The sequence below is a fragment of the Mytilus californianus genome, unplaced genomic scaffold (genome assembly GCF_021869535.1).
Source record: "Mytilus californianus isolate M0D057914Y unplaced genomic scaffold, xbMytCali1.0.p SCAF_13, whole genome shotgun sequence".
Classification (NCBI taxonomy): Eukaryota; Metazoa; Mollusca; class Bivalvia; order Mytilida; family Mytilidae; genus Mytilus; species Mytilus californianus.
Genome location: NW_026262615.1, coordinates 747,321 through 760,019, shown reverse-complemented (window position 1 = coordinate 760,019; position 12,699 = coordinate 747,321). Strand labels below are relative to the sequence as shown.

Genomic DNA, 12,699 nt, shown 5'->3' with positions numbered 1-12,699 from the left:
GTATAATTATATATATAAAAAAAGCAGTGTATTGTTATATTATACACGTATAAATATATAAATAAAACAGTATACTTATAAAAATATAGGACAACGGTAAGCTTAAATACTACATATTTTAAATGTAGCGGTTATGTCGTACACGTATAATTATATACATGTAGCGGTTATGTCGTACACATATAAATATATAAATAAAGTAGTGTTCCGCTATATTGTACACGTATAAATATATAAATAAAGCAGTATACATATAGAAATATGGGACAACGGTTAGCTTAAATACTACATATTTTAAATGTAGCGGTTAAGTCGTACACATATAAATATTAAATAAAGCAGTCTATTTATAAAAATAAAGGACAATTTTGTAAAAATGTTTTAGTTGAGTTAGGTAAATTACGGTATACGATACCATGCCTTTAATATCATCAGCGTATTCAAACACAAAGTGCAATTTTAGAAGAAGAAAAAAAAAACAAAAAAACGAACGTGTACAAGAAATCCATTTTATTTCTATAGAAGAAGAAACTTTTACAGGAAAGTGTTATTCATTATTTTATTGAGTGCTTCGGTTATTTTAATAAACTATCAACTTCGTATAACATCAAAATCTGTTAACAACCTCTGTGTTTCACAACACCTGTCAGAGATAATTTATGTTTAAATATTTTGCATTTATAATATCAAGCAAAACCTTAGAGATTTTTTTTTTAACAGAAGTGTTTGTTACTAACAAATTTAAACGGTTTTTATTCATAAAAGTCCGAACGCAGCTTTTGGTCTCGAGTACCAATGAAGAGACATTTAATGTCGAAATGCGCATTTGGTGCAGAAAAATTGTTTAATGTTTTTACTATTGATTTATAATTCTTAATAGATATGAGATAATATCGCTGTAAGCAGAAGTTATGTTATTGATCAAATGAAAAAAAAAGTTTTATGTATAAATTGCGACATATGATATTATGTACGTCAGTGATTTTCTTCAGGTTGGAAATAACATCATTCAATACTGAAATAAGGGTTATTTGTAATGGTTAAACAGATCAAAAGGTAGAAACAGTGGTTTGAACAGTACAAACGTGACGACGACGTTCCTATATAGAGAAAAGAGAAATTGGACTGTAAAATATACATACTGAAACTTTACAGCTTAGCATACTTAAGATGGATGCAGACTTTTTGAAGGAACTTTTTGTTAGGATTAGTAATCCAGGGGTAAGTTTTGTCTATTGTTATAACTTGACAATGTGCCTTGTCATTTAACGGTATGAAATCATTTCAGTCTGAGAAATCGGCGCAATAATTCACCTTTATGACATTGCTTTGAAACTTTAAAAATGCGGGCAAATTCATATTTCTTTTTAATATAGTTTTAAATTCACGTTTCACTTGCAAGAGTCCGAACATTGGTAGTTATGAATGAAATACAATCAGTTTATATATGTATATCCTACAACTTAGATGATGACGGTGGTGGTCAATTTTTAGCTTATAAAAGTGGTACCGGTCCAGTGTTTACTGTTTTAAGGTTGCTCGTTCCTCTGTTACAAAATTACAAGCTTTTTAAAAGAGTGTAATAAAATGATGGTTTATAACTAACGGGACTTAAAAAGTCGAATCAAATGAAAGATCCGTGTCCTTGTTTTTGAGATATAACTATGTTGGTCGTTAATGTTTTGTCTTCAGTATGCATATGTACATAAAGCTATGACGTCTAAATTATGCATCTGATCATTATTTGTTTTTCCTCATTAGTTGTTAATGTTTTTTATTTTTTTCATTTTCATATTCTTAATGTATTGCCTATTATGGTTTTGATTTGTTTTTTATCTGTTTTTGTTTGATGTCGTTGATGTTAACACCCATGTCCACTTTTTTCGGTATACATAAATATAAAAAAAAAGCACAATAGAACAAATCAAAGATAGAGAAATTTAAAACAACATTTACCGCTCATCATGTTTCATTCATAACAACGTACACTGTGCATGATCTTTTTTTTTCGAGTACATTGTCAAACACTTATATAAAATAATTAGATGTTGTATGATCACCAATGAGACAACTATAACACTCCCCCCCCCTTTATAAAAAAAAAGGAAAAAAAAAATTCAATGAACAGATACCATACAATATTGGTAGCTATAAAGGGCCTTGACATGGCAGAATATACTTTTGAAGACTATATGGTGCCTTTTAAATCTCTTTTTTGAGATGTTTGTCCTTCAGTTGCTTTTAAATTCTACACATCTCTCTCTATTGACATCTTTTAGTAAACGTTTGTAATGATTTCTTTATAACAGAGCACTTTGCAAACAATTTTGGCTTAAAGATTTGAACAACGAGGTGTATAACTTTTTATTAAAGTTGCCGACAAAAACTAACTGACAATCAACAGTCAATTTGTATATGTTTACTTGAATGTGTTAAAGTTACTACGGTTATGAGCATAACCTCTATGTTTTACAACACCTGTCAGAGATAATTTATGTTTAAATATTTTGCATTTGTAATATCAATCAAAACCTTAGAGATTTTTTTTTAACAGAAGTGTTTGTTACTAACAAATTTAAACGGTTTTTATTCATAAAAGTCCTATCGCAGCTTTTGGTCTCGAGTACCAATGAAGAGACATTTTTATTAGTCTTTTTAATAAATGTAGTCATCAATTCACTTCGGAGTAATTGACAATTCATCAGATCTTTTTGGATTTTAACACAAATCGTATTGCTTAAAACATTTTCGTTTTACTAATTTGATAGCTACAATTGAGATGTTATCATTTCTGATGAAGAATTTACTGTTAAATATACTCAATCCTCAATTTACTTTAGCTACAGCTTCTTGTTGAAACACAGATAAAGTGACACGTACTTAGAGTCATTATCTTTTTTTTCTCTTAGAGATAGCTTACAAGGATATGCTAACCGTTAAGGCACCCGAGGTCACTCCTTTTTTTTTTTAAAGGAATGGTGTTACGCAGTCCGTAGTTTTTCATGTTGTTTTTTGTATGCTGTTGTTTGTTTTAAGTTGTTTTTCATTTTTTGCTGTAGCCATGTCAGTTAGTTTTCAATTTATCAGTTTGAATATTTTTTTGGTATTTTTCGCTTCTGTTTTACAAAAATAAAAAAAAACAAAAAACAAAAAGAGAAAATGTTGCTTTCTATGCAGCAATTGCATATACAGAAAGCCGTTAATGAAACAAAATTAAAATGTTTAATCTAGAATATTGTCTATTTATAAATTTTGAAATTATTAAAAAAACTAAGGTTTCAGTTCCCTCAGGCAAAGTTGACCTTAGGTGGATTTGGCTATTTTTAGGTACTTTAAACTTTATAACATGTTGCTTTCATTTTGTTGGTTATATATATAGAATAATGTTGTAATTTGCATTGGCAATAGTACACAAAACTAAAGGTCTAATTACACAGGACGTTTCATCTAGTTTCACTAAAAAGAATTTACACAGGACGTTTCATCTAGTTTCACTAAAAAGAATTAAAGTCTTAAAGAGGCAAAAATAAGTGAAGAAGGCAAAAATAAGTGAAGAAGGATAAAATATGAAGATACGCATAAGCAATTATTACACAATGGCTATGAATTAGTATAAAGAGCAGTATGCATATAGAATATATACAAACGAATAACAAACAATGTTAGAAATTAATTTGATAGGCATTGACTTTTTAATCAAACCCGTAAAGAAAAACACTCAATCAAAAGCAGATTATTCCGTTTACAAAATTAAAAACCAAATTGCACAATTCATGTCATCATCCTATTCCTTACACCAATTATTGTCAGGAGGACTTGATTGAAATTATACATATTTCTATGAAATGTTATCGAAGGCATATCAATGTCGCAAGATTTATAGTGATACAGTAGTTCGACTATTTAGAAGACTTGGCCACCGAGGCCCCTAAACACAAGGTAAAAAATCCCGATCCTCTTGAAGGATATCAAAATTTTCTTCGCTTGTGATAACCGTAAAATAACACTGAACACGTAAATGTTTTTTTATTAATCGTTTAAACTTTTTTTCTTTATATTTTTTCTCAACACAATTAATTCGAATTGAAAAAGGCAGAGTGTGCAAAGTATGTATCGATGTATATTTTTGATTTTATGATTTTCGATTTTATGATTTTCGATTTAACTGATAGTTCGTCCGGTAATATATGGCGTTGCATTTATTTTGTTTCCATTCACATGTATTTTGAATCTGGAGATTTCATTCTCCTGACTGTTAGATTGCATAATTTGATGGGTTCTGCTTGGTATTGTCAAACCACTATTTGCATTGTATTGACTACAGATAATGAAAAGTGTTTACATTCATGACTTCTTAAAACACCAAAACCGCGATTACAATTTCAATAAAAAGAGAGGCGAAGATTCCAAAGGGATAACAACACTCATAATTCGAAGACAAACTGAGAGCACAGTGGCAAAACAAAAAAACGTATAACGACGAGAAGACAAGCAATCGCCTAAAAAAACACAACATAGACAAACTAGATACTGAGCAACACGAGCCCCACCAAAAACCTGAATGTTCTTAGGTGCTCCAGAAGGGTTCTCCGATCCTGTTTCAAATATTGAGCAGGTTTAGCAAACATTTGATTTATTTTTTGATTTTTCGATATGTTTGTTAGTTGGATTTATTGCCTTTAACATTTTAAGTTAGTGCTCGTTTGTCTAGATCATAAGCTGTTATCCTCTTTGACACAATTAAATTTGTATATATCAGAAAATGTAAACAACTTGTCAAAAAATAATGTGTCCGAAGCGCTTTTCTAGATTTATCGTCATCAGTAACGCTTAAATCCGTATATTTTACAGCCAGGGATGCAAAAGAACCGATACAGTTTAAGAGATATATGACCATAGAAGGACCTAAAATTATATAAAATTAGACAGCAGCCAAAATCTGTAACTGTATATGTAAACAATATGTTATGCGATAGAAACTTTATTTGCCATTGGATGTCTAAACCTATGTTCACCTCTTAAAATATCTCAGTATGAAAATAAAGTAAAGTGCATCGGTTTTTGTAAGTTTCAAACAATATTCCGGAAATATTATTGAAAGCACGAACTGGCGTACTATATCAATTAAGGGCTTTTACCACTTAATGTGTTAGTGTACCTAGCTGCATTTCTAAGGATATATTTGAAATGCTTTTATTTGATGAAAAAGTAACTTTTAAATTTTTACTTTTCACAAATAACGCCTACTTCAAACACAGTTCAATGCAAATTAATTCTTTAACAGGCTGAATCTTTTGAATACTTGAAAGTATCTTATGAATGTTACAGAAAGTATTTATTTTTTGATTTAGCGATATTAACTTTTGTAAGAAGTTGTTGTTTTGTTTAAGTTCAGGCTTAATTTTCGTGTTTTAATGTAGTTTTATGCTTGTTTGCAGTGGATTCTATTTAGGTGTAAGATTGTCTGCATTTGATACTATTTGTCCCTTTGGTACATCAGAGTTCACCGAAATCTTTCGAAGGGTCCATACTGTTTAATCTTTGGTTTTCCTGTACGGTTTTTAGGCGGTTATAAATATTCCGTATATTGATTTCCCCGTTTTAATTATGGTCGACCTGTTCGCATCAAGTTTTTGGAAAAACAGCAGTTCTTATTTAATATGTCCAAGAACATGAATCTTAAGAAACCTTCATTTTTTGTAACAGATTTTAGAGAATCCAAAAACTTTTGGTTTTCCTGTACGGTTTTTAGGCGGTTATAAATATTCCGTATATTGATTTCCCCGTTTTAATTATGGTCGACCTGTTCGCATCAAGTTTTTGGAAAAACAGCAGTTCTTATTTAATATGTCCAAGAACATGTATCTTAAGAAATCTTCATTTTTTGTAACAGATTTTAGAGAATCCAAAAACTTATTTCGTCAGTGCTGCTTTAATAGTTCTCTTGATGAAAACATATCAGAGGAAATCGTGGTTTTAATACATGATATAATTCTATATCAATAAGGTTGTTTTTTTTTGCTCAGTAGCTCTATCTCGCGTTAAAACTGTAAAAGGCCAACAAAACTTCCCGTGTGTAATAAGTTCGTAATAACTGTATCTACTGTAAAACTTGCTTAATTATTTGTTATCTATCATTCTGTCGTTTAATATAAAAATAAGTAGATGTGGTTTGATTGCCAATGATACAGACGTTGCGCACGATGTTGGTACTACTTATCGTTACACGACGTTCCGCATAATAAAGCGATTTCGATGATTTCAAAGAACGTTTCATGCGCCAAGCTCATAATTGACGATGTCATTTTACTGTTGTGAATTTGGTAACCGATTTTGGTTTGTCTGAAAATGCATAGTTTAACAAATAAAACTCAAAGTGGTAGTACACATATCTTTTTAATGAATATTCATTTATAGGAGTTGTTAGTCTTTCCAGGCCATAATTTATCATTTTACTGTTGGCAGCAGTTAGCATTAATGAATCATAAGTTAATTTCCAAATATATACATATTTCGTTTTAATATAAATTAGATTTTGATTTTATTTTCCCTTTTAATGCATGTTTATACATACTCCTTTTGTTGCAATTCTTTCCGTTTCCGTTTCCTTTCTATATTTTATCATTTGCCGATGCTTTTTTTGTCGCAAAATTTCTAGGTGGCTAAACATTTTGGATTCATGTTTTTCTCATTTCCGTATTTTTGTGGCATTATGCATGTCCTTTGTTTTGTTGTAAAAGCCAGCAATGGTTTTTCTCTATTTTATTTTATAATCAAAAAAAAAAAAATTTGAATGTTGCTTTTGATGATTTAAAACTTGCAGATAGACAACGCTCCTTGAATAAAACAAATGTCATGAATGTCCTTTATCATACATTGGTTATATTATAACTTATATTTTTATTTTCATTCGAATTAAACTGGAAACAAATAATTGTGATATAAAATTAAAAACCCGATCATGACATCAATTACGTTTTGCGAACGTTAGGACAAAACGGCTATACTTTTTGAAACGATATAAAAATCTTGTTGCCTATCGAAAAAAATGTTAAACACTATATTTTTTACCGCCAAGTTTTAATTTCTTTGATTTAACTATGCTCATTTAATATACAGCCGGTTAAAACCTCAATTGTAAAGAAAATACAGCGTTTTTTTTCGTTGGGACAAGATGGCTATACTTTTTGAAGTCATTGCAATAGAAACTATACACATGGTTTCCGGCAAAAAAATATCATGAACCAGGAGAAAAGTAAAAAAACTTTCAAAATATCATAAATATTTTTCTCAGCTTTTCCAATTTCACGGTATAAATGCGCAAACTCGATATATGCTTACCTTGCATATGCTTGGACATTTTGCAGACCGTTTTCAAAAATAGCATTTTCCGGTTTACGGTTTCATTGATATTGATTTTGCTTTAACACGCGAATAACAATAACGATAGTAAAACTCTTGTCAAGTTTTACGATGGTCAGAAAAAAAATACTGTGGGAAAGAAACGGAACTCCGATCTTTTACACACAAAATGTAACGTTGGACATTACGTGTTTGCGTAAAAATGGGATAATTAAGTATTGTAATATTCTTGATATTTTAAATTTCGGTTCCTTTTTTTCTTTATTTTCAAGTCTAATGTAATAAATTCAACCAAACATCACTATATCTTTATCGAAGTGACCAGTCTACGTATTTATTTTCATGCTAATCTATAGCAAAATGGAATTCGTACCAACATCGTGCACAACGTCACAACTATCCACCAAAGTTCAAATGAAGAGGATGTAAGCAATTATAGGCAGCCGTACGTCCTTCCAATTTTAGTCAACTGCAGTATAATTTTAAGTGATATCACAAAAACAATCATGCATCCCGATCGTACTTCTACTGAGATACACAACCTATTTGTATACGTTTTAGAATACGACTAAGGATTTAAAACGTCAAAATTAATCATAAAGTTTAATTAAATCTTTTAATTTTCTGTCACTTCACAGTCTTTCGGCCCCCAGTTTAAAAATACGCAAAAACACACAATGAAACCTATCGCATAGGAAATTTCTCAATCCATCCTCATCTGTTTAAATTAAGGTCAGAAAAAACTTACAGAGAGACAGAAATACTGTGAACAACAATACTATAATATCAATCCTTATATTAGATTAACCTACTTGCTTAAATTACAAACAATATGTGTCCCCATATGCGTTAAACAAACCATTTTTATGTCAGCTGCTAGGCTTTTAGCAAAACGATAGTTTGATGTATAACTTGTATTGCAGCTTATAGCACAACATATAGTTAATAATAAATTAAAAAATGTTTAAAGGAGAGGCAAAATATAAATGGATTTAAGCAATTCTTAGGTCGATACCAAACTGACGATGCAATAAGATGAAAAGAAAAGCGATTAGAATAAAAGTGCACAGGAAATGAAGAAAGTAGTACACATTTTAAACACAACAATTCGCATGATTAGCTTGCACTTGGTCAAAAAGTAACATACTTGGGTATTTTTGATATCAAATATATCAAATGACAGCTTAAGGCCTTGGGATACCTTTATAGTTCTTGTTAAATTTCTTTTGAATAATAAATTAAAGTATATGGGCATATTTGTCCTGTTGCTAAGATCAGAAATTAATGTGTTTGAACTAACAAGACGGTGAAAATGAGGTAATGTGGAACTATGCACTTTTAAAGATCATGCATATACTTAAAAATCACTATTTCACGTGTCTGCAAATCTATCATTTGGGAATAAACAAACGCATTTACATTGACAAGTCTCAAATTCAAGTCTATGACATAAAGTACAATAGAAGTAGTATTTGATAGTTTGGTCGACAATAATAAAAGATCATAGAACGAAACCTTCACACCCTAAATGACAAAGAGGAGTGTTGTAGACTATTTAGAAATAACCAATGCCTTTGTGGCTTATGTCCATGAAAGAGGTAACACCAATGAAAACAATATTACCGCAAATCAATCGTACAATGAAAGGTCAATATGCCTGATACAAACTGACCAAATAGTTTGTTTCATGGTATCGTGCTCGCCCCGAGGGAGGAATTTTGTCGATTCAGGTCAAACCAAAGATATAAACATTGATATCTGCTACTTCCCCGTTCCGTTAAGCATGTAGGCGCTAGAACGAAGACCATCCTCCTAAAAACTATACCTTGTGGAATTAGCATGGGTCATTGGACAGGGTCTGACAATAATGTTAACTTCGTAAGTGTATATAAGTATCCTATATATTTATATGAGATATTGCATTAAATATAAAAAAGGAGATATGGTATTACTGCCAATGAGCCATCTACCCCACAGAGTTCTGATAATGACGATATAGGCATTATTCGTAACTAGAGGCCTTCAACAATGAAAAAGAAACATACTCCATAAAAAGGCCCCGGAATGAAAAATGAGAAATGACAAACATGAACTTACAACAACCACGTGAATTACAGGCTCCTGACTTGGGACACACACGCAAAGAATATGGCGCGTTAAACATGTTTATTATAAGTCTTTGACACAAGATATTTTATTAGTTGTAATGGCATTGAACTGGCAATCGGTTAACTGTGAGTACACTTAAATCTGTACTTTTTGTATCTGTGTTTGTGATAGTTCTTATATTGGATTTGTATCAATTGGATGAGTAAAGCCCTTTTCAACTATTTTATATAGTTTGTTCTTATATCTGTCACCGCTGTCCCAGGTGGTGTAGAGACATGTTAAACTCCGCCACATTCTGTATGTGACTATCTTAAGTCATGAGCCTTTATTTCAATTATTTTAGGTGCTTTTATAAATTACTATATCAAATTGGTTTTCCTGATTGTTGAAGGTCTTACGGTGACCTATATATGTTAACTTCTTTGTCATTTGGTCTTTGGTGGAGAGCTGTCTCATTGAATATTATACCACATCTTCTTATTGTTATATCATGAGGGCTCAACCTAATATGTAGATTGTGACAGTGGTGCAACAGCAAAAAAAAAAAGAGGAACTGTACAATTCAGTTGCAAAAAATTTTAACTCAAATACTCGTTACAAAGCAGAAACACCCACATAGCAGAAAAGCAATAGACACAAATAAAGATATTAGAGAACTCACAGTTATTAAAAGCTAGTTTATAGTTCATAACTAATAAATAAATCATGTTTTCCTAGAATAAAGTACCAACCAGTACATAGTACGTACATCGTAGTATTCTCTTTGCATCAAGTTTTATAGGCAGAGAAACAGTCCTACCTTCTTATGTGTTTCTATGCGACTGGCTACAAGTGAGAGGTTTAGTAAGCTGTAAACCAGGTTTAATACACCATTTTCTACATCAAGAAATGTCTGTACAAAGTCAGAAACATGACTGTTGTTTTCCATTTGTTTAATGTGTTTGTCTTTGCCATTTAATAAACGATTTCCGTATTGAATTTTCCTTGGAGTTCGGGATTTTTGTTATTTACGTTTTTTCCACAAGAAAGGTTATTTATATTTGTTTGAAACAGAGTTTTGTTATTACAAAATGGCCAATTATCTGTACTTAATTCTGCATTTATTATTACTAAATTTAAACACAAATATCCTTTTACTTTCTCACTATTTGTTGCGGTTATGTCATCACAGTTTTTTTTTACTATTTTTGTGTCAAGTAACAACTAATGTGCACAGAATCTAACTTTGATAAAGCCTTTCGAAGTTTTAGATCCACAAGGCTTTTCAACTTCGTACTTTATGTGGCCTTTTATCCGTTTTTTTTTATTTGCGCGTCACTGATGAGTCTTTTGTAGACGAAACGCGAAACGTGAACAAAATGTCAATCCTGGTATCTATGATGAGTATATTTGTATTTGCTTATTGTGAGACACTACATAAAAGTCCTCTGCGCAGGTCATCTGTTAACCGGTAATATGAAACAGAAAAAAAATCTATGTTTTTTTACAAAACGATATCATTATTCTTTTATATGCCTGCATACATGACATAAGAATGAAAATGTCATTATTTGGTTTTTGATTTTGTGACTCCCCCAGTTTTTTGTGGGGTTCGTGTTGCTTAGTCTTTGGTTTTCTATGTTGTGTCATCTGTACTATTATTTGTCTGTTTGTCTTTTTATTTTTGGCCATGGCGTTGTCAGTTTCTTTTAGATCTATGAGTTTGACTGTCCCTCTGGTATCTTTCGTCCCTGTTTTGTATATATCCTGTCTTCAAAAGTTCAGACACACAATTACTCACACAAAATGACAACGATAAAGTGCACACCGACAAATTAGTTTTAAAATATATGTCCCTTGGTAATTACAATGTACTTATAATATCCATTACTGTTATGAAGTGATAAGAAACTGCGTCCTACGACTAAAGATGACACACTGAATACATTATCATTAATCATAGCACTGTAAAAATATGTGGTACTGACACAAAATCGAGTGTATCTTTTTGAATTGATTGAAAGGAATAATGAGGAACATCATTTACAAATGTAACGGTACCAATCTGAAAGCACCTGATGCTCATTTCGTCAATTAGTGTCTCTTCACTGATGTGAAAGGCCAAACGTTTTAAAATACTCTAACATCAAACAAACAGTAGTTTACCGATGTTCAAATCTAATAAACCGATTAAGAAGATAAAAATAAATGTAACAAACAATAATGAGGGCATGATTACATAAAAGTAGCTTGACCGAGTACTTACGTGAAAAATATGACTGTGCTATGTATGTGATATATTAAAAACTGATGATGTAATGTATATGTTAATGAGTGAGCAGCCACACGACACATACAATATTAGATGCGTTCTTTTTGAATATACTGAGAAACACGACAAGTTGATGAAAAATTATTTGGTGAGATTTTTGACTCCATACTCACTAGACTTGTTAGATCAAAAGTATAGTCACAATTGATAAGACTGCCCAGAAGATATAAGAACTAGTAACTCGATATTACTAGACAATATTTTTTTTCATGACCTGTTATTATATCATTCCGGTATTCCGAAGCAGAACAGTTTGAAGCAAAAAGATAATTTCCGAACGCCGTTTTTGTAGTGGGATTCGTGTTGCTCAGTTTTAAGTTTTCTATTTTGTGTTTTGTGTACAGATGTTTGTCGCTTGGTCTTTTACTTTTTTGTCATAGTGTTGTCAGTTTTTTTTTCGAATCATGAGGTTGAATGTGGTGTCTTTCGCCTCTCTTTTACTATTTAAAATTAATACAAATCCCAAAAATGAATAATTAAAAGAAAATATAAAGGACGATTAAAATTGAAAACTTTAAGGTAAAATAACAAAAATACCGAACTCGAATGATAATTCAAAACGGAAGAGACCCTCATGTTTTATTGGCAAGATGATATTCATGCATAACCAATAAATCTTTTTTTATTGTATGTAAAATACTGCTAATATCCAGATATGTTCTTGATATCTACAGCAAATCTGCATATTAAAATATTTTATAGTCTATGGCATGAGATTTCAAAAACAAAGTTAACAATTATCACGGTAGCCTAATTAAGGATAAAACATATACTGCATTGATAGTCAATATTCTTAATTAAGTATATCGGAACACTTGCGTTATAGGATATAAATAATTTAGTTTAGAATGATATAATCTGTTTTGTCTACTTTAAGTGTATTTTTAGATTATCCGTTGAAGGTATAGATATGCTAT

General features: G+C 31.0%; 1 protein-coding gene across 1 annotated transcript in view; it reads left to right on the top strand.

The window, feature by feature from the left end:
• Positions 1 to 1,170: 1,170 nt before the first annotated feature.
• LOC127723829 (probable G-protein coupled receptor 139) overlaps positions 1,171 to 12,699 on the top strand; it is a 51,641-nt gene continuing 40,112 nt past the window's right edge. Inside the window, exon 1 of the mRNA XM_052230553.1 lies at positions 1,171 to 1,221. Within this exon, the coding sequence (XP_052086513.1) occupies positions 1,171 to 1,221 (51 nt within the window). The remainder of the gene's footprint in view (positions 1,222 to 12,699) is intronic.